Consider the following 22,109-nt stretch of genomic DNA (forward strand, 5'->3'; position numbering starts at 1 on the left):
AACCGATAATTTAGAAAGTGCCAATGTCGATAAACGATGAGTAAGCCGATAATCGTTTGCAAAATTAACTTGAATACAACTATACTTTCGAGTCCTACTATAAGTCTAACATGTACAAATACATTGAAACATTGTATAAAGTCCCATGAAGCTGAATTTATTGATACCTCTGCTTCAAAGATAACCAGTAACTCATTTTGAGTTTGCCAAAACAAAACAGTCCTGTTTTAAAAATGCAACAAAAAACTGCGAAGGTATTATATAAAAAAAATAAAATAAAAAAAAAAATAAAATCAATTAAAAAAAAAAAAAAAAAAAAAAAAAAAAAAAAAAAAAGCCCACACTGGTGACTGCCATGTCGCCACGATGTATCTTGCGACACTACCATAGGAGAAGGGAGGGGTTGAGGAGTTGGGCACAACTTGAGCCACAACTACAACAGATGGACCAACGTGGCATGTCTATTATTATTATTATTATCGGCAGATTTATTTATTATCTGATTTAGCTGTATGACGTGACGTCAAATTGGCCGATAATTGTCGACAATTATCATGCACCCCTATTCTTAAATCATTCACTGCCTTGAACGTTTATATTTATCAACTCAAGTCCAAATCGTTTACTGAAGGTCTAATTAATAATAATTCATGTCTTACAACAAATATTTCTAAATCATTTTGTTTGGCTTTCTTTTTGTTTATGATTATATACTGTATACACAAGAGTATTAAAATAAATACTGTAATGTATTTTGACAATCATGCAGGCTATTACAAAAATATTATTTAAACGTGTAAATACAGTGAGTGTAGAGCATGTTTACAGTATTTGATATGTGCATTATTTATTAAAATTAGTTTATTATAAATTAATTCATGTCTCATAACAATATTACAATTATTTGTTGGTTTTTGTTTATAATAATAATAATAATAAATACAGCATATTAACATATACATATATATATATATATATATATATATATATATATGGCTATAGACAGTATTAAAATATTGTACTGTATTTTGAGGTTCATTTTGCTATTACGGAAATATTATTTATATGTGTAAATACAGGTTGTCCCAAAAAGTATACTCACTCACTTTATGACTGCCCATTACACTCAAGTTCATTTTGACAACACTACTGTTGTCTTTCGTGCCAATAATTTATAGGTTTTATTTTAAAATGTTATTTGTATTTTATTTTTAATTATTTTATTTATTTTATTATATTATTAATTCAATTAGAAATGTAGTTTATTGAACTCAATTCATTATGGTTATAGATATCACACAATATATTAATAAAAAAACAAAAAAACAAAACGTAACTTTGTAAAATGTAAAATAAATGTGACATGAGTCATCCTGACTGAGCACTTGACTTTCAGCCTCACGCGCTCCACTGTTATTGTGGAGCAAAGGATTGTGGGTATACAAAATGGCGACCTCTGTCGTGTCCTGCACACAGCTGTCAACTACTCTTATTTAAGCGGACTCTAGCTTCTTTCCCCGTTCGCAGTAAACTTTCACGGAGGTGTTCACCATGAAGCTGTCTTGTCTCGTGAGGCGGGCGCTCACCTCCAGCGGTCCCTTCGGTGGCGTCACGAGCAAATACGCCGGCTTCGGCGTCGATGTTTCGGCTCGAGCGGGACTCCGGGTAATGAGGTACAGCCAGGCGGCACTTGACGACCCAGCCGCCCTGGGCAAGTTTGCGTGCTACCGCCTGGTACACAGGGCGCTGGTCCGCGTCTTGGGAGCCGAAGTTGGTGCCTTCCTTCAGGGACTGGTCACCAACGACGTGCTCCAGTTGGAGGAGGCCGTCTGCGGGGCCATGTACGCGCACTTCCTCAACGTACAGGGGAGAACGCTCTATGACGTCATGATGTACAGGTGAGTGGTCCTGTTGAGTCGCGGGAATTTTGGTGCGTTGGTGAAAACTCGGAACTGTTTTGAACGTTATGTTTTCATGATTTGTGAAATAAATAACGTGAAACTGGTGAGTCATGTAGACTATATTTTATTAATTTAATATACCTTGAATGCTAATCAACATCTTACTGAGCTTGTCAGACATCTTTTTCTTGACTTTGATGGGAAGTCGTAAGTTTGAAGTTGGGTATTTCGTTCTTTTCTGGCTGTACTGAACTCAGCAATTGATGGCATTTGCTGTCAAGTTCTTGCTTCCTGGTGTTCCTAAATAAAGATAGGTGGTTTAGAAAGTAAATGGACATAAATTAATAATGTTCCTCTTATATGTTCTTTAAGTTGCAAAGAAGCGGCAACAGGAAGTGGCATCCTCCTGGAGTGTGACAGCACCATGACTGACTCACTCCTGAGACACCTGAAAGTCTACAAAATCCGCAGGAAGATTGACATCAGCCCGTGTCCAGAACTCTTTGCATGGGCCGTGCTCCCCCTGCATCAAAGTCACAACCAACGTTTCAGTCAGCCCGAGCTCTCCTCACCGGAAAAGGCCGTTGTGTGGGAGGCGGACCCGCGGACACGGGACATGGGCTGGAGGTTGGTGCTGGAAAGTCAGGTGGACCCTTTACAGGTGATTGCGTCATGTCAGAAAGGCGACACGGAGGAGTACCACAGGCATCGCTATAGCATAGGTAAGTGACAAACGTCGTGGTGTTTACTTCTGGTTTTGACAATGCAACATACATGTCCACATGGCAGTAAGAGTGACCTTTGCAAGTGGTTGCCAAGTAGTAAATCACAATCTGTGTTGTAGGTTTATACGAGAAGTCGTAACATAACATCTTTTGTTTTTAGTATTATTTTAATGTGCTTGCTTTCTTCCTCGTTTGATTACTACTACAGCCCGTCTAGGCAGCCCTCTGTCCCCTCTGCAAAGTTAAATCCACTGTCTGGGTCTCCTGGTCAGTTTTTTGAGGATTAAAAAAAAACACACAAAAAAACAAACAGTAAATACAAATAAATGTGTCCCAGGCAGTGTTAGTCTTTAAAATACTGTATGAAGAAAAGAAAAAATGGGTCCCAGTCCGAGTTTTTTAAATGTTAAATTTCCATCCATCCATCTTCTTAGCCGCTTATCCTCACAAGGGTCACAGAGGGTGCTGGAGCCTATCACAGCTGGCTTTGGGCAGTAGGTGGGGTACACCCTGAACTGGTCAGCCAATTGCAGATGTTAGATTTCTGATTAATTTAAACAATATATAGATATCTAAGTTATGCCTTTTTAACTTATTTATTTATTTATTTATTTACCGGTAATGTTTCATGTTTATTTTAAAGGGTAGTATTTCACTTTTAATTTTAAGAAATCTGTATTATTCAAGTAATTACTTCAGGTAAATACAATATAAATATGTAAGTTTAAAAAATAAACAAGCCTCCTGGTCTGTTTTCAGATTTTTTATTTTATTTTTTTATGGAAACTATGTCTCCGTTTAAAATACATATCTGGTTCAGGGTTTTTATTTTTACAAAAAAAAAATCAGCAATTTTTAAAAATATATGTTTAGTTAAACTGTCTCCCAGCATTTTTTTTCATGTTGAAAAGCTTAATTTTAAATAAAAATTAATTGCAAGTAGTTAGTATTAAAAGACTGTAATTGCTTTCAGTTTCAGTCTTTTGTAAATGCAGATTTTTTTAAAAAAAATATGTATTTTGTATTTAAAAAAAAAAAACATTGGCTCTGAGACTATTGTCAGGTTACATAATTTTTTTAAATATTACTTGTACTAACAGAAAAATAATTACTTTCAATTGTTAAAAGGAACCCCGGCTGTCATGACAAGTTTGCTCTATATTATTTATTTGGTTGTTACTAACATAACTATGAGATTCATTTTTCAAAAATCATTTCCATTTTAATACATTTTGTAGAAACATTATTTGGGCTCACGCCGCCATTGTTATTTACGTCGAACGCATTTAGTGCGTAGTAACGTAGAATGGCGGTGATTCTCTGCCGAGCAATGTGAAACGCTTTTCAAAAAAGCAAGGTAAACCTGGCGTTGTGGCGTTCCACAAAATAAACAACGTGCCATCGGGAGAGTCACGGTCCCCCGCGCAGTGCTCTCGTCATGCAAGACTCATTCATGAGTTTGATCGTCCCTATAGGAACATAACGGAGGCTTACCTTGCTTTCTTGAAGGCGTTTCACATTGCTCGGCAGAGAATCACAGCCATACTACGTCACTACGTATGGAATGTGTTGCGACGTAAATAACAATGTCAGCGTACATCTAAATAAAGTTTCTACAAGATGTATTAAATTGGAAATGATTTTTGAAAAATAAATCTTATAATTATGTTAGTAACAACCAAATAGAGCAAACTTGTCATGACAGCCGGGGTTCCTTTTAACAGGAATATTTTGTAGCCCTTTTTCCCAGTGCGAAACATGGATTTTAAAGCATGTTTTTGTTTGTTGTCTGTTGTCATTGTTCTCCAGGACTTCCAGAGGGAGTGAAAGACCTTCCTCCGGGAGTGGCGCTACCACTCGAGTCCAACTTGGTCTACATGCAAGGCATCAGTTTCAGCAAGGGCTGCTACATCGGCCAGGAGCTGACAGCCAGGACTCATCACACCGGCGTGATCCGCAAGCGCCTCATGCCAGTGCGTTCGTCGGCGCCCGTCCAAGGCCTGGAGGAGGACGCCGCGCTGCACACGCAGTCGGGCAAGCCGGCCGGGAAGCACCGTGCGGGGCTGGGAAATCTGGGCCTAAGCCTGATCCGCCTGACTCACGCCAAGGAGGTGCTGACGGTCAAATCCGCCGACAGCACCCAAGTGACGCTGGAGGCCTCCGTGCCCGACTGGTGGCCGAAAAACGAGAAAAGTGACTCGGGAGCTTCGATTTGACTTACATGAATGCTGCTGACACATTTCAAATGGAAGCCTTAAGCGCTGTTTCAATGTCACAACTTGACTGTGTTTATTTTTAAAGGGCAAACGATGAGATTGACACATGCACTTCACAGCGACAAACCAATCATGTCATAGATCTTGAATTCTAACTAAATGTGACATATAATGGTGGATATAAATAAATATTTCAGAAGTGTTGAACAAAAAAAAAGTGCCTTTAGTGTCATATTTTGCATTCAAGCTATTTCCAGGCAATATGCAGAAATGGGGCGTGGTGCTGCCATATTTTAAATAATGCCACTCACATACTGGGCTATGATCCACAATTTTCAAGCAACAGCTGAGCTACACCGAAGAACTACCATGTAAAAGCCAAAAGGTAAGCAGAGTTGCTCACTGATGTGTCGGCTGCATGTGCCACATGTTGGGATCCACGACACTAATTGATCAATCTAATTGGATGGTTTGATGATGAAGCGCCTCCTTGGGTGAAAATTAATTCCATGTGTTTACTGTCTTTTGCTTTTTTCAACTCGGGGCTAAAAAAGTTGTCTCCATCTGGCACTACCCTTAGTTGCCATAGTAACAAAAGCCGACTGCTAGCTTTGGCATAACACAGTAGAGGGGCGGGGTGAACAGTAGCTCTGCATGGGACAGGACCACCCCCTCAAATCAAGCTAACTTAAGCAAGGCTTTAAAAATTTAAAATTTTCATCCTTTTGACACATCACAGGTATGTTATTAAAACATCTGAACACTTTTAAAGCATCAAAATCAGAGGAAAAAATAATAATTTTCATCAACTCTCACGCTAATTGTCCAACTTTAAATATTTCCACAGCTAACGCTAACAGATTTATAGCAGAAAATGTCTACCTCTTTGCAAGCCCACTCCACTTTACATCTCAGTCTTGATAAAGAAGATGCTGCCCCCTGGTGGACTGTATGGTGTCCCGAATTTGCTGCAACAAGGTTTCCGGCTGCACGGCGGACGCCGAGTGGTCGAGCAGCTTGAAATCTTCGTTACACAGCAGGAGCTCCAGGATGTGGGCCACCCGTTGCAAGTCGAAGGCGGCGTGATAAGGCCCGAGGGTGACCAGCGCCTCGGAAAGGTGGCGTGGGTAGTCGGCGGTGTCTCCGGAGGGGCGCGCGTTCAGGAAAGTCATGCGGTTGTGCGCCACCATTTTGAGGAACGAGGCGAACTCCCCGTAGTCGATGCCGGAACAGGCCTTCATGATGACCTGGAAGTGGAAGTTGTAGGGAACGTTTAGAAAACTGACTAACCTATAATAAGACCAAAACATGAATGTAAAATAAATTGAATATTGTTTATTGTAATACTAATTAATTAATTGCATGTGCTTGTTAAAAATAAAAAAAATACATGGGAAGAGGACCTTGAAAAATAAATGCATATTAAATCGATATCGTAATATTGAGGAAAAATATCTGTGATTACTTTATATATACTTTAATATATACAGTATATTATATTTGTTTTGAAATTGTACCAGCTTGGAAGTTAATCCCTTTTGGCGGTTCCTTTTTGTACCTGACAGTGCTGATGCCATGAATCCATGGTGTTTCTCCACTCGTCGATCTCTTTCTGCACTGAAGACAGCTCGTTTTGCAGGAACTGCCACATGATGTCCACGTTGCAGCCGTTCAGCCAGTTGTGATTGATGGAGATGGTGTCCTCCTATAAGAAAGTGTCAGGGCCATCTTGACATTTGTAGTCTTGATGGAACGGGTCCATGATTAACTTTTTTATTTATATATTATTTTTATTATATATATATATATATATATATATATATATATATATAATTTTTTTATGCAAGAGCATACAGAAGGCTTTGACGTAGCTTCTGGCATGCAGAGGTGGCTTATAGCAATGGTACTTATTCCAAAAAATGACCAGCAGGTGGAAGCAGAGTATAATAGATCAGCTAGGGCCATGTTGCAACAAACTCTTTTTGTCAATGTTCTCACCAGGAATGTAAATATTGATGAAATGTAGCTATATTATAATGCTAATTGCTGCAAAATTGAAACTTATACAATCTTTTTTTCCTGATGAAAGAAGAGACTCTAATCTTTCTTTTGGTAGGCTCCATGTTTTTATAGCAATAGCACATAATATTCTGTGGGCCTTGAAGGTCAGTCAAAATACAGTAAAACAGCTGGGAGCGAAGGGGGTTGCTTCAGTGAAAATGGCTGGGAGTGAATGAGTTAAAATATTGTGCTTTTTTTTTTTACCCACTATTTAAACACAAGAGATTTACATATAATATACATATTACATAATACTGTATATCATTGCTGCTAAAGGATAAACACCTATGTCTTTTTTTTTTCCAACTTTTACATTTATATGTTTTTGGATGTCTCCATTCAGTTTCTAACTAAAAACAGAAAAATAAAAAATAAAAAAAAATAAAAATGGACATAAGTGTTTTTCACAGCAGCGACGATACATTAATATATAAATAAATATAAAATATACTTACTAATAATATATAAAATAATAAATATGTATACAATTATATATTTATATATTATGTAAGACCAATAATTTGTATACAATCAATCAAAAAGTACATTTTACAACATCATACACCATCTATCGCCCAATATGATTTGAACATACCAGATTGTAAACCTGATGGTGCCAGCCGCTGGGCACAAAAATAATTTCACCGGCCTCCTGGATGATCTCAAGGGGCTGGCAGGCCTCCAGGGAGCGCGGGAAAAGGCTGCCGTCGCGAAGCTCGGCCGACGTGACGTCGTAGGGGAGGTTGCCGTGCGTGTCCCGCAGGAACTCCTCCTGGCCAGGAGGGTACAGCAGCCATTTCTTCCTGCCACAGATGTTGGCTGACCAACTGTACGAGCGGAACACGTCGGCGTGGAATGGCGTCCTGTGGCGATTACAATGAGAACTTTTTAGATAATGTGGCATTAATATAAATACAGGTAATAATTTTTGAGACAAATATTTTCTTTCCCCTTCCCAAAAACAGCTGTAAAATTGTTTTTAAGCAATTAATTATTTAAAGTTATTAATGTACGATTCATTCATTCCAGTTATTAGCATCCGCTTTGTATTATGCAATCTCTTCTATCTCTGCAAGTAAAGACAACTCTTGCTGAATACTAATATAAATTCCACCGATTGTTACCCATTCATAACCACATTCCTCACCACGATCCTTTGGGCCCCATGTAGACAAATCGGTAGTCGTCCACTTCAAGTGCATCCCAGTATTCATTTAGCCAATCAGAGGTAAAGAAGATGGGGGTGGTGTAAACATGATGCTCCGGAAAGTCCCTGCGATGAGTAATAAATATTACACGTACGGTATGTTTCATCCCATTTTTAGAACTACTTTAGCCTAAAATATACTGTCCATCTCTGTAGCATGGGGTAGCACACTGACTGTAGTGCTTAACACATTTGTGGGGTTCTGTATTCCAATCTGGGCATCTTCCCTGTGTGGAGTTTGTGCTTTTCCAGGTCTCCACTCTGGCTTTCTCCCACATTCCAAAAAGTTGCATGTTAGGTTTATTGAAGCCTGTAAATTGTGTGAGGACCCTGTGATCGAATGGCAACTAGTCCAGCGTGTACCCCACTTCTTGTCCAAAGTCAGCTGGAATAGGCTCCAGCTAGAAGATGGATGCACAGTATGCCGTTACATGCTTCAATTACATTTGCATTGTATTGTATTTGTACCTGGACATGTGCCAGTCTTTAAGATAGAGACATCCTTTAGGAGACGAGTGTCCATTCTGGATGTGCTCCTTCCAGTAGTGAATGAATTCTTTGAAAGGCATCACTTGTTTGGGGTTTGCATTGTATTCTTTTGCATTGCAGTTGGCCACAGGAACAGGAGTCTCCCCTGAGAGGGAAAAACTAAAAATTAAAACTAATGATGTGTTATCGGGGGAATTGTGTACGGACTGTCACGTGTTTACCAAATTCTTGCAGCAGCTTCTGGAAGTGAGGCTTGCCCTCCTCGGTTACCCATTGTTTCCTACATTTCCATTCCTCGGTAAATCGCTTGGAAAAGACGCACGGGTGGTTGGGAAGCAGGTACCTTTTGAAGAATTTGGAGTAGGACAAATCCTTGTCGATGTAGTCGACGAAATGCGACGAGCAGAACTGGTCGTAGGACTGTCGTGGGATTTTGACCAGACTGCAGCAGTTGCGGTACGCATCCCTGTCCATGATGATGCAAACATGGGATGAAATCGATCAAATTTAAAATTGAAAAGGTTAGTTTCAGCGTTTAAAAATTAAGTGAAATAGTCCGAAAACTGTTCCGTAGAGGTGACACCATTCCGGAGATGTCATTTTGGAGCGTCACAGCAAAGAACATATCCATTCTGGTACACTTCATTTACGACACCTTCACTGATATTGTTACAATGCTAGTAATACTCATTCTAAACTATAGTAAAACTATAAACAATGAAAACCCGGTGTCTTTGGGAGCCTAAATGTTTGTCCTAAACCATTGTCGCAGTGCCATCCACTCAGTACACTTTTAAGTCGGACAGTAAATAGTGCAACATACTTTATATGACGTCACTTCCGTGATAGAATTATATAGATAAAAAAAAAGAGCCAAACAACACGAATTGTTTGCCGAAATACACATTATATCAGGAATATTATAAAATTGACATGAACATATTTTATAAGGTTTAACTGATGCAATGGAGATAGCCATAAAAGATTTCAATTTGCCCAAATTAAAAGCACTGTTGCAGTAGGACAATCGGACAGTAAATTCTGAAACACATAGCATCAGCGACAACATCACACACTCACCCAAAGAACATAAACTCTAAATATAATACCGGTTGGACTGAGAGAAAGTAATTTACTTTAATTTTTAAGTGATGCAAGTTGGGAAAGACTGCCTCGACAATAAAGCAGTCAAATAAAAATGTCTAAAAGCATTGTCATGGTAGGTCAATCCGTCCTCGGACGCCTCTAACGTGACACGTCAAATACGTCACTTCCTTGACAACCATTAGACGCTCAAGGACGATTTTATGTGTGCTCAAAATGTTTTCTTTTTTTTTGTTGTTTTATGTATTAACAAAAAGGAAAAAAGTGTTATTTATGTGGTAATATATAAAACACGGTAATAATTCAATGGTAAAACTGACACACACATAAAACGGCCAAACAATGAGTAGGAAAATAAAATCTGTCTCTGCAGTTTCAAGTCGGACAAAGAACAATGAACACGTTACGTCACTTGATGATTAAATACGCAGTGAAACAACACGATGTCGGACTAATTCCTATTGAACTGAGAGGAATATTATCAGAAGAACGTGATTTTTTTTAATGGTTAAAGCGACTCAACGATTAAAATCTCTTAAACGTCTGGGTCAACTGACATTTTATGTCGAACACGATACAGCGTTACACCACATTAGTGACGTCACTTCCGTGATAAACATACGCAGCCAAACAAGGCGAAACGTTTGGTAGTTCTTCCATGGATGGTTATTATTTTTAAGAAAGGAGCGATAAATACGGAGACGTTTTTAAACAGTTTAGGTCAGTAAACGAATGTAAGCGGCAAACCGAGAGCTAAAGCTCGGTCATTAACTCTCGAAATGAGCCGAGATGCTCCCATCCACTGCTGGCCGGGCTCCTACTACCTCACCTCGGACAAGAGGTGGGAGAACGGCACGCTGTCCCTGAGCAGAAGCGCGGTGCGTTTTGTCTCGAAGCAAACCAAGGAGACTCTTGCCAATTTCCGCCTCTCCCGCATCACGGAGATCAAAATGGAATCGTCCAGCTTCATTTTTAGCACCCTGACGGTGCTGGAGGAGGGCAACGTGAAGCACTGGTTCGGCTCCCTCAAGCCCAACCGGGTGGTGGTGTATAACGTGATGGAGCACTTCTGGAGGGAGCGCCTGCTGTCTCCCACCGGCTCGGAGGCCAGGGGAGGGGCCCCGCTGAGTGAGCCTTCCAAGGGGCGGGAGCTCATCAACCTCGTCGCTGGGGCCCAGAGACGACTGGAGGACACCGGGAGGGTCCTCAGCTACCAGGGAGAGCAGTTTGACAACATGATGCAAGGCCTGGAGAAGATGGACTCGGACCTGGGAGTGGCTGATAAGTAGGACTTTTTTCTTTTGCGAGGTTGGAAGTCAAGTCCTGCCTTCTGTGCTCTATACCATTTCTCCTATGTTTTCCTTTCAGACTTTTGTCAGAGCTAGAGTCTCCTTCCTGGTGGCCTTTCAGTAAATTCCCATGGAAGATTCAGCAGGAAGCCAAGGCGGAGGACGCGGCCCGGGCCGCCGCCGCTTCCAAAGCGTCCGCCCGGAGCAAAGTGATCGCCAGCATCCCGGCCGTGGTGTCCAAGGAGGGCGACTGCGACCTGAAGCCCGGCTGCCTGCTGGTGCTGCCGTCCTCCCTGGAGGTGCGCGACGCCGCCTGCCGCCTTCTGCACCGCTTCGAGCGCGGCGAGGTGGACGAGATCCGTGTGCACAGCCCCTACGAGATCACGGTAGGGCAACGCTTCATCGGCAGGCCCGACGTCCGCTGCCGGCTGCTGTCGGCCAAGATGCCGGAGGCGCTGGCCGTGCTGGAGATGCAGTACAAGAAAAAGGTGGAGTTCACCGCAGAGTACGCCACCTTCCGGGCCACGCCCGCTTCGTCGCCCTGTGATGACGGTAAGGCAGGGTTGGCAATTTAACTGCTGGAAGAGGCCGCAATTTTTCATCACTGCTACTTGTGTGGCCACATAGTATTGAGGACCAAAAATGCCCAAATAGAGAATTGAAACGGTTTAAAAAATATATAATAAAAAAAAACAAATGCAAAAAAATCAAATAAATGGAAATAAACAACACTCAAAAAATAACAAAAAATTAAAAATAAACGTGGAAGTAAATACAAAAATAAAGAGATTTAAATATCAATCAATAAAAAGGCAGTGCTTTCGTATTTATTTATATCATGCTGCCGTTGCAAACTGCGATGGTGGAGTGTTCTCTCATTCACACCAACAGGTCGGCGAACAAGGACGATGGACGTCTTGCCCGCTTGCATGGAGGGTAGGGCCCCACCGATATGCATTTTTTGAGGCCGATGCCGATACCGATTATTGGCAGGAAAAAAATACAGATTACCGATTAATCTGATTATTTAAAACAAATATATGTGAATAATGTGTTGGTTTGTGTAGTGTTATCTCATCTGTGGTTTGTGTTCCCACAAGAGTTGTGTGTGGATATTCGTTATTTGAAGGAAAAACACTCCTGGAGTCGATGCTAACTTCCTGTTAGCATTTGCTAACTTCTTGTTAGCGCTAGGCTAGTTGCTAATGCTACACAATCAAAATGGTGCATTCAGGGTGCTTTCACAGCGTCAGAAACTTCAGTTTTCTTCTATAACATTTTTTTTTTTTTTTTTTTTTTTGTGTGTGTATGCGTGCGTGCGTTTGCGTGTGTGCGTTTGCGTGCGTTTGCGTGCGTGCGTGTGCGTGCGTGCAAATACGTATAAATTTATACTCATTCATTCACCTAAAACCTTATAAATATCCCATTACCCTTCGCCTTAACCAGGTACTTCAGAATCTTGCCAGAGTCGTGAGATTTAAATGGTCAGGAGACCAGAGAAAAGGTCAGAAAAAAAAAGAAATAAAGAGAAAAGAAAGGTAAATCAAAGTGACATCCAGCACCGACCAAACACTTCCTGCCTTCCCCATGATTACAAAATCAAAGTCTTACGCCAACCCCGGAAGCCTCTAAATTCCAGCAAATTTAGCGAGATCTCAAGAGCCCAGAGGAAAAACTAAAGAGAGGAAGGAGGGAAGGATCGATAAGGCAGAGTGAGATCAATAGAAGCCAGTACATCCAATCCATCAAAGTGAAGTCCAGCACCAACAAGACCCCTCCTGCGTGGTTACAAAACCGGAGTCTTATGCCAACCCCAGAAACCTCATACTTCTAATAAATTAAGATCTCAAGTGACCAGAGGAAAAACTAAAGAGAGGAAGGAGGGAAGGATAGATAAAGCAAAGTGAGAACCACAGACACCAGCACCAACTGATTCAAGGGGCTGTGGGAGGGAGAGGGTACTTCTGTTGAGTTTCAGTAGATGCTGGTGCGACGGATCTGGCATGCATAAGGACCACCACCAAAGAAAGAAGCCGTCAACCGCGGTCCAGCAAAGCAAGAAATGTGTTGTGTGCCCTATGTGTATATTTACAAAGTGTATAGTGCAAGCTAGTGAAGTGAGTAAGAGGAGCGACCAGCGGGGCCTCACCCAACCCGGCGGGTGTAGGTGGCACGCCCGCCCCCCAGCACCCCCACCCCCTGCCGCCCCCCACCTCATCCACCCGGCACCACAATGGGCGGACAGCCAGCGCAGCAGGGCTATCTTCTATAACATTTTAAGGGCAAAATCATCGGCATGGCTGATGTTTGAAGGCCAATAATCGGCCGATTATAATCGGCGGCCAATTAATCGGTCGGGTCCTACAAGAGGTCCAGCAATGGACGACTAACTTGTCCACTATCACCACAATTTAACACACAATTTGACATCTATTTATACATTTATTTGTATCTTTATTTCCACATTTATTTTTATATTTATTTTTAGTTTTTGAATCGTGTCTTTTATTTTTAACTTTTATTTTTGTATTTTTACTTTTATTTATTTACGATGTATTTTTTTGTTGCTTTTCTTCCCATTTTTTATAATTAATTTTTTAATTATTTTTTTCTATCATTATTTTTTCACTTTCTATTTTATATTTTTGGTCTTCCATGACATAGGGCCAAATTGACGTCCCTGGACACTCAGTGTTTCCACCAGTATATATTTATCTGTTTTTAATTATTATTATTTTATTTTATTTTATTTTTAATAGGCTTCTTCCTTCCTCTATACTTGGACCATCTTTTCAAAATCGAGCACCAAATGTTGCCCACCCAGTCACTTCCCCGGTTTGACCACTTGGTGGCAGTGTAGCTCTGTCAGTAAACCACATCACACATCTGGAGAGGCCATCTGCATCTCTCATAACACAAACGCAGGCACTCGTCTAACTCTCCACCTGCCCCACCTCAGGTTTGCTGCACGGGTGCCTGGAGACGGAGGTCCCGATGGAGGTCCTGGCGGGGGAGCTGTCCCAGCTGCAGGTGCACGTCCTCCAGCCCGCCGTCAGCCAGGCCGAAGCCCAGGAGCTCAAGCAGGTGACCAGCATTTCGTACACCCTCTGCTGCTGCTGAAAAAAAAAAAAATCACCACATTATTAGATCTGTAAGTCTGTGATGGTGCAGTTCTAAGTGAGCACGTGCGTTATGTGCGCGCAGATGCTACTTCAGTTGAAGAGCCTGGCCATGGAGGCCGAGACGGAGCTGGAACGTCAGGACGAAGCGCTCAACGTCCTGACCAACTCCGCCGATCAAGCCAACATGACCATCGGGAAGCACACCTGCCGCATGAAGAGACTGCTGTAAACGCAAAGTCTGGACCGGTGGACAGACGGACGGGACGGATAGTGCGGTAGGGCACTTTCAGAAACTTGAAAGATTGAGGAGAACCTGTTTGCACTTTGAAAGACTTTGCATTCTTTTTAGATATGGAACTGGATATTTATGTATTCATTGGTAGTTATTTAACCCTCTATAGCAGGGGTGTCAAATTCATTTTTTGTCCCAAGCCACATCGTAGTTATGGTTTCACTTGGGGGACCATTATGACTGTGAACCCTGGATCTGACCCTTGAGTTTAAGACGTGATCTATAGGAACAATTGCTAGGTAGACTTGTTTGTCCAAATTTGTAGTGGATCAAACATTATTCAGATTATTATTATCCATTTTAAGAATGATCATTTTAAGGTTGTGAACATAATGACTGTCTGGAAATTGGCCGAAAATTGAAAGTAAAAATAATCATATTATTAGACGTAAATAATAATAATTTAAAAAAAAAATAGACCACTATACATTTTTTTTTTTTCTTATCTTTATAGTTAAATTTTGTCGTCAACATTATTGTTATATGATCATAATAATCTTAAAATAACGTAAAATACAGACACAAAATAATTAATCGTCACTAGCATCATATTAACTTTAAATATTATTGTTTTCATTGGGTCCTCACTTTCCCGAGTGTCCATTGAGAAATAAGATAACTGTAAAATCTAAAAACTTGAATTAGATGTACACTTTTAGCTTCATGTTCTTAATGAATGTTATTTATTTTATTTTGGGGGATGATTTCCAAGGTATCCATTTTAATCAGAATCATTTAACGGTCCATTTGGACATGCACAGTTCTATAAAATACAGTTAGAAGAGCAAAATAGTTGATTGCGTAAAACAGGGTTGGGGAACTACGGCCCTTGGGTCGCTTTGTATGAGCATTTGGTTGATGCGTAAAGCACACTCACAACTAAGGAGGCATAGAGCATGCTCCACTGAAAACACATCTTTCTGCTCCAGTCATTGTAGAGACCCACAACATGTTCACGTGTAGGTGACATACCCACCATGTGTTGCATGTGTTACAGTACATAGAAGATTACTTCCTTATTAAGACTTGAAAAGCTGTCAAATGTGTGAAGGACTGGCATATGCATAGTAACAAATGTGTTTGTTGTCTGTTTTCACTGAGTGTCGCTTATCTGTTTCATGTCAAAACAATCGAATGCACAAACATGAACTGGCATTGTGTGTCAAATCACCCCTATTAAAAGTTAAATGCAAACACAAACAGCCTCATCGTCATCATCATTGGCTGTCAGTCCTGTAATTAAGGGGTGCTACATACCGAATCTACACATCCCTGAGAAACCACAAATGAAACCATGACAAAACTTTGAAAGACTTAAAAATCAATACATATGTGAATTGTAGCAAGACCCAGTTGATAAACAACTACAGTCCATTGTCTGGGTTGAATCTATCCAAACGTTAAATAATAATTGTGAATGTGCCTTCTTGACTGGCACATATAGACAAACACATTCACATCACACCTTTTAACAATTTAAAGTCATAGTGTGTAATAATCAGTGCTATTTCGTGGGGCAAAAAAAAAAGAAGTCCTATCACATCAATGTGCATTTTTTTTATATATATATATCGTAAGTCTAGTAATACGCTAAGTATGTTACATGGCTGGAGTCTCACCTTAGAAGAGGTGGACATGTTTCGGTGTCACCTTCCTGCTATGGGATAGCCCAAAGAACAATTTTGCTAACGTAGTTTGCCCTGGCGGACCCAAGGATCGACCGCCTCTTACCTTCCACAGCTGGCGCCTGCAAGTGGTCGTCGCTGAGTCACGTGATTTGGGCTCCCATCGATTGTCACCTTCTGCTTTGCTCTCACAAGCTTTTACTAGCTTCTCCCGCTAGCTACTCTTGTTAGCTGCTCTGGCTAACGCCAGCTCGCTCTGTCTTTCAGCGTCAGGATTCTCACCGGCTGCCAAGTCGCCGTCGTTCATCGAGTTGCTCGTTCGCTCACGCCAAATAATAATTGGTGGGAGGCTTTTCGAAGTTTGGTCTCTCTAAGTCACCGTAAGTGAGCGCTTCGGCTGCTTTGCATGATATAGCGACATCTAGTGGTGAACTTTTACACACTGTAGCTTTAAAGATGCACTACTGTGCTATAATCAGTTTTTAGATAAAGTAATTATAGTTTGGAAAAGTTTCATTTTTTAAAAAATTAGAACTTCCTACATTTTGACAACAATCTCATCTGTTCTCCATAATTGGTAAAAAAAAAACAACAACAACAACAACATCCAAGCCAGGGAACTTTTTAAAAATGTGAAAAAATGCATCATAATGGATCTATCAAGTGTCAACCAGTCAGCAGGGTTATAATAGTTTTGGATTTTTCATTATTTATTTCAGACTTTTTTTTTAAAAATATTTATACTTTTTATATTTAGTTATAAGTTATTTAGTTTTAATTTGGGCGGCACGGTGGTTGAGTGGTTAGCACTTCCGCCTCCCAGTTCTGAGGACTCCGGTTCGAGTCCAGGCTCCAGCCTTCCTGGGTGGATTTTGCACGTTCTCCACGTGCCTGGTGGGTCTTCTCCGGGTGCTCCAGTCTCCTCCCACATTCCAATGACATGCATGGCAGGTGAATTGGGCGCTCCAAATTAATTGTCCCTCGGTGTGCTTGTGTGTGTGGATGGTGGTCCGTCTCTGTGTGCCCTGCCATTGGCTGGCAACCAGTTCAGGGTGTACCCCGCCTGCTGCCCATAGCCAGCTAGGATAGGCTCCAGCACCCCCCGCCGATCCTTGTGAGGAGCAAGCGGTTCAGAAAATGGAGGGATAGTTTTAATTATTATTTCAGAGTCGGTGTGTTATTTATTTATTTATTTATTTATTGTTAGTTCATATTTTGTTAAAAAATGCTTCATTTTGGCTTAGTTAAAAAAAAATCATATTTAGTCTTAGTTTTAGATTTTTTTAAATGGAGCATTCATGCAGTGCAAGATTTTTTTTAAAGTCAGAGTTAATACATACACGGATACAAGCGTCCGAAATGAGTTTCCTCCGCAGGGTGTCCGGGCTTTCCCTTAAAGATAGGGTGAGAAGCTCGGTCATCCGGGAGGGACTCAGAGTCGAGCCGCTGCTCCTCCGCGTTGAGAGGAGCCAGCTGAGGTGGCTCGGGCATCTGGTTCGGATGCCTCCTGGACGCCTCCCTGGGGAGGTGTTCCGGGCATGTCCCACCGGCGGGAGGCCCCGGGGACGACCCAGGACACGCTGGAGAGACTATGTCTCTCGGTTGGCCTGGGAACGCCTTGGGATCCCGCCGGAGGAGCTGGTTGAAGTGGCTGGGGAGAGGGAAGTCTGGGTTTCCCTCCTGAAGCTGCTGCCCCCGCGACCCGACCCCGGATAAGCGGAAGAAGATGGATGGATGGAATGAAATCAATTTAAAATGAACCCCCGAAAGCTCATACAACTAACTGACAAAGACGAAAATGAAGGACATTTATGCTAAAGTTAGTCTTACAAACGTAAAATATAGTTTCCATTTGTCATGTCTGGGGTCACGCCAGGGTTAAATTCGAGTTCATGACATGTTAAGTTTGGGTTCATGACCGTGAGTGTTTTGAACTGATGTAACCATCATCTGGTTCAACTGGAAAAACACTATGTGATGTTATGTGATGTCAGGACCTGTGTGATGTCGATCTTTAATCCTTTACTTAGTGACAACCAATCAGATCGATTCACTGTCTGTAGTAGCGTTCTGAGAACTGTTTGTGTTTGCCGGATTATTGCTTTCTGTCCCTCTGTGCAACTCTCTTTGTTTCTCATCTAGTCAAGTTTGTTCTACGCCTCTCGATGTGAATAAATAGTTAAAACCATATTTGTGTCTGCGCTTTGGGCTCCACCTTCAGCACATGACACCATTATTTATTTATTTTAAAGCACTCTAGTATTTATTTTCTATCATTAACGGGAATGTTTTGTTTGTTAGTTTTCGTGAACTCCAGTAACCTTGCCACTCTGTCATTGGAACAATAGTGCGTCAACGAAGGAGTCCTCCAAGCGTTGTTTTATTCTTTAACTGAAAGTCAACAAGACAACGCCCTTCACGGTTGACTTGCATGTGACAAATATGAAAGAGACGGGCCAACTGCAAGCGGATGCAATTACTGTATTCCAGTTTAACATCTTGGAAGGCTCGCCGGTCTGCACCCAGTCATTCAGTGCGGATGCTCAGTTTTGACACGGTGAAGTGGCGCGGGGCAAAAGGCGCACACCGCATTCTCGTGGGAACTCCACACACATACACACACGCACTGGCGCGGTTTCCGTGCAGCCTTGCAGCACGAGGAAGCGGCGGCGGCGGCGGAGGCCGCGTCCTCACCGCAGACACACGAGAGCGGGCTTTCCCTTAACGGATGGTATGGATCCTCAAGGGATTGAGCCCGGCCTTGACGCCTTGTTTGTGGGCCGTGCGTGACTCCGCCGACGGCCACTCGGTCAACAAAGAAGAAGGCGATTGTGGGCTACGACGGCACACATGTGGTCGGCCTGGCGTTCCGCAACTTTGAAGGCAAAACAGTGTGGAGGCGGGAAACATCCTTGGGAATGTTTTTCGCTCGCCATCCATTCACTTTGCTTCTTTTACTGAGAGCCGGTTTTAAAAGGTAGTCATAATCCAGGATATTAGCAAAATGCAGGAATTTCTGGCAAGTGCTGGCTGTGTCTTTACATGTGACAACAATCTACCTAGCCAGGCATTCCAACAGGTGTAGCCATGTCACTGTGGAATATTAGCAAACTATCAAAAAAATAATAATTCAAGAGGAGCTGCAAGACTTTATGGCAAGTTCTGGCATGGTCCTACATGTGACAACAATCTACCATAATTCTTCTAATGTTAGAAGAAATGAAATAATTTAATGACATAAAAGAAAACAGTCATCTGTCCGTGGTACATTTTTCCCAGTAGGCCTATTTACATAGGGATGTAACGATATCCAAAAATCACGACAGGATATTATCACGATGTGAAGCTCACGATACGATAACTATCACGATATTGTGGGGAGGTTGGCAATACAAAAAAGGTTACAATATTGTACAAAAAATGAGCTCATACAAAAAAAAAAATAACGCCCCCAATATTGTTCTTTTGTACATTACAGCAATGCATATAAACACCTATAATCTCTAATAACAATATTGAAGCGCTTACATGCTAATGCTAGCACACATTGAGTTCCTCCACATATTGACTCAATTTACAAGCATATTACGTGCCCCTTCATCTGATCGTTAGTGTGGATTTTAAACATAGAAGGGCCAAAACATGCCTTGTGAAAATTAAACTGTACTAAAAAAACTAGCCACCAGAGGGTGCTAGAACTGCACAAATGGAAATCAACTTGGCTTTTTTTGAAAGCAGATGTGCTGCTTTTAATATCGTCAACATGACGACGACGATATTGTGGCAGTTTTAATATCACGATATCACAATATTGACGTTATTGTTCCATCCTTACGGATTACCCTTCTTTTTAGTGCTGTTGTTGGAATGAAATCATTTTTTTTACATATATATTTATTTTCCCCCAATATTTTTTCAATGGCCGTCAATTATACACTTCATGGAGATCCAAAAGGTCAACTGTGCGTGTGTTTTAATTTAGCCTTTCTCCATACCATATTTTGGCTCATTTTAAAGAAATACATTTTGTATACTCACAATCTTTCAGGTATTTTATTTCTTTGTACTGACCCTACATTTGACAAAATTTTTCCATAGTATCATTTTTAAAAAAATGAATACAAGTGTGTAAAATACTGTAAATGTACATGAAACATTTAGAGTAGAGGTATCAGACGATTACAATTTTTAATCGTAATTAATTGCATGACTTCAATAGTTAACTGACGATTAATCGCAACTTTTATTTCTGTTCTTAATGAACAAGAAAATATTTTTTTAAGTTTTCATACTCTAACAAAACAGAAAAAAATTAACTATTAAACTAAAATTAAACTAATAGAATAGCTAGAACAGAATAGTAATAGAATAGATAAACTAATAAAAATATGGCTGCATCTTTTAGTCATTCATACAGCAATTTCATAATTCATAAAATTGAGTTAAAATAAAACGATTTACTGGAAAAAAAAAGTGTGCTATTGATTTGTGTTGGTCATTTTTCTGCCACTAGATGGCATGATTGCATTTTTTAAGATATTGGTGACAGTTCAGTGATTTTTTTCTTTTCATAATAATAGCAATCTAATCTTTAACGTGAAGCAACATGAAATTCTGCACATTTTTTAAAATTGCAAAAATACAACTTGACCCCAGTCTCCACAAATATATGTATTATTAATAAATGCATTACTGCTAAATTTTGACTGGATGTGTCTCTGCTACGTTGCAAGTGGAATTGTTACTTTCCAAGTAAGGGGCAGTCATTAATCGTGCGTTAAAAAAATTAGTGGCATTAAAGGAACTTTAAATTAACTCAAGATTAATGCACTAATTTTGACACCTCTAATTTAGAGTGATTTATGTATTCTATATTTTTTTTATTAAATGTATATATGTTAAAAAAAAAAAATTCAAAGATACAATATTACAATACAGTACTGACTAATTTCTTCATACTTGTGGGCTATGAGGTAAAAAAAAAAAAAAATAGAGCATTCGTTTTCTAAAATATATTTATTTTACTAAATTAATATGTGTAAAACTGTAGACATATCCAGTCCAACCATCCACCCTCCAATTGTTGTCTATGTTCCCAAATTAATTTCTATGTATAAAAACATAATCCTTAATCTCTTAATGCTTTGACCATGTCCGGCTGCAATTTTGGCCTCTCCTCTCGTGCGCAGGTGTTGTCGGGCTTTCCATTTGCTAAGGGAGTTTCTAGTTTCAGGAAATCGGATGATGACGGCCTGGTGGTTTAATGTCAAACCTGGGAGAAAAACCTTCCCGGAACAAAAGGTGCTGGAGTCCAAGCAGGGCTGCATATGTTGTTTGCAACACACGTACAATACACACATACACACCTGTCCTGTTGCTGTTTGGTTTGATCCAATGGGATTAATAATGTGGTGGTGGGGTTTTCAAGAAAAAGTTTTGTTGTTGTTTTATTTTTTTAAAATGACATTAAAAAAAGTGTTATGTTCTCTATCGTCGTTTCAGGTAGGCAGGAATGATGACACGGGGTGATAGAACGGCAACTTTTTAATCGCAACCACAACGGACATTTCCCAAACAACGCACGCACACTTTGCGTGATGACGTCACACACGTAATTACGTGACTACGTACATATGACGACATTACAAAAAGTACCGTAAGTACAATTGTAATACATATTGTCACATTGTTGAACAAGATTAAAATATATGTACTGTACATTTTTTTCTCCCTTTTTATTTTTATTTTTAGAGAGGGTTGTACCACTTTACTGATACCAATTCGAGGACACAACTTTTGAGTGGTCCCCAATACCGATTCTGGATTTTGTATTTCAAAATCCTCTCGGAATTTTCTACGGTAAAGACTTTGGACTGCGTGAACTCCGGGAAGAGGACAACAACAATCGCACCAGGGTTGTTGCTCCGACATCCGCTGTGATTACAATTAAAGATGTGCCTTGTCAACCCTCCCACCTCGCCGGATAAAAATAGTCTTTCTCGGTTAGTGTGCAAAATAAATAAGCAGGCCACTGATCCACAGGACGGCCATTCTTTAGGGGTCATTAAAAACAGATAA

At 40.6% G+C, this 22,109-nt stretch overlaps 4 protein-coding genes across 5 annotated transcripts in view; 2 read left to right on the top strand and 2 right to left on the bottom strand.

Moving 5' to 3' along the window:
* LOC144017271 (coiled-coil domain-containing protein 13-like) overlaps nucleotides 1-1,866 on the bottom strand; it is a 43,667-nt gene extending 41,801 nt beyond the window's left edge. For both annotated transcript variants that reach the window (XM_077518655.1, XM_077518646.1), the window contains exon 1: nucleotides 1,587-1,866. The gene's annotated coding sequence lies outside the window, so the exon portion shown is untranslated. The remainder of the gene's footprint in view (nucleotides 1-1,586) is intronic.
* On the top strand, nucleotides 1,419-5,053 carry iba57 (iron-sulfur cluster assembly factor IBA57). The gene is made up of 3 exons (XM_077518737.1): nucleotides 1,419-1,898; nucleotides 2,274-2,623; nucleotides 4,436-5,053. The coding sequence occupies exons 1-3, from the start codon at nucleotides 1,552-1,554 to the stop codon at nucleotides 4,840-4,842; spliced, it is 1,104 nt and encodes a 367-aa protein (XP_077374863.1). The 5' UTR covers nucleotides 1,419-1,551; the 3' UTR covers nucleotides 4,843-5,053.
* jmjd4 (jumonji domain containing 4) lies at nucleotides 4,886-9,875 on the bottom strand. Its single transcript, XM_077518677.1, has 7 exons — nucleotides 9,680-9,875; nucleotides 8,821-9,065; nucleotides 8,579-8,744; nucleotides 8,051-8,176; nucleotides 7,499-7,766; nucleotides 6,401-6,547; nucleotides 4,886-6,089 (listed from the first exon to the last, which is right to left on the bottom strand). The coding sequence occupies exons 1-7, from the start codon at nucleotides 9,688-9,690 to the stop codon at nucleotides 5,754-5,756; spliced, it is 1,299 nt and encodes a 432-aa protein (XP_077374803.1). The 5' UTR covers nucleotides 9,691-9,875; the 3' UTR covers nucleotides 4,886-5,753.
* A 234-nt stretch (nucleotides 9,876-10,109) lies between these two features.
* On the top strand, nucleotides 10,110-15,606 carry snap47 (synaptosome associated protein 47). The gene is made up of 4 exons (XM_077518724.1): nucleotides 10,110-10,988; nucleotides 11,072-11,544; nucleotides 13,952-14,076; nucleotides 14,197-15,606. The coding sequence occupies exons 1-4, from the start codon at nucleotides 10,483-10,485 to the stop codon at nucleotides 14,341-14,343; spliced, it is 1,251 nt and encodes a 416-aa protein (XP_077374850.1). The 5' UTR covers nucleotides 10,110-10,482; the 3' UTR covers nucleotides 14,344-15,606.
* The last annotated feature ends 6,503 nt before the right edge of the window (nucleotides 15,607-22,109 follow it).

This window comes from Festucalex cinctus, chromosome 1 (genome assembly GCF_051991245.1).
Source record: "Festucalex cinctus isolate MCC-2025b chromosome 1, RoL_Fcin_1.0, whole genome shotgun sequence".
Lineage (NCBI taxonomy): Eukaryota > Metazoa > Chordata > Actinopteri > Syngnathiformes > Syngnathidae > Festucalex > Festucalex cinctus.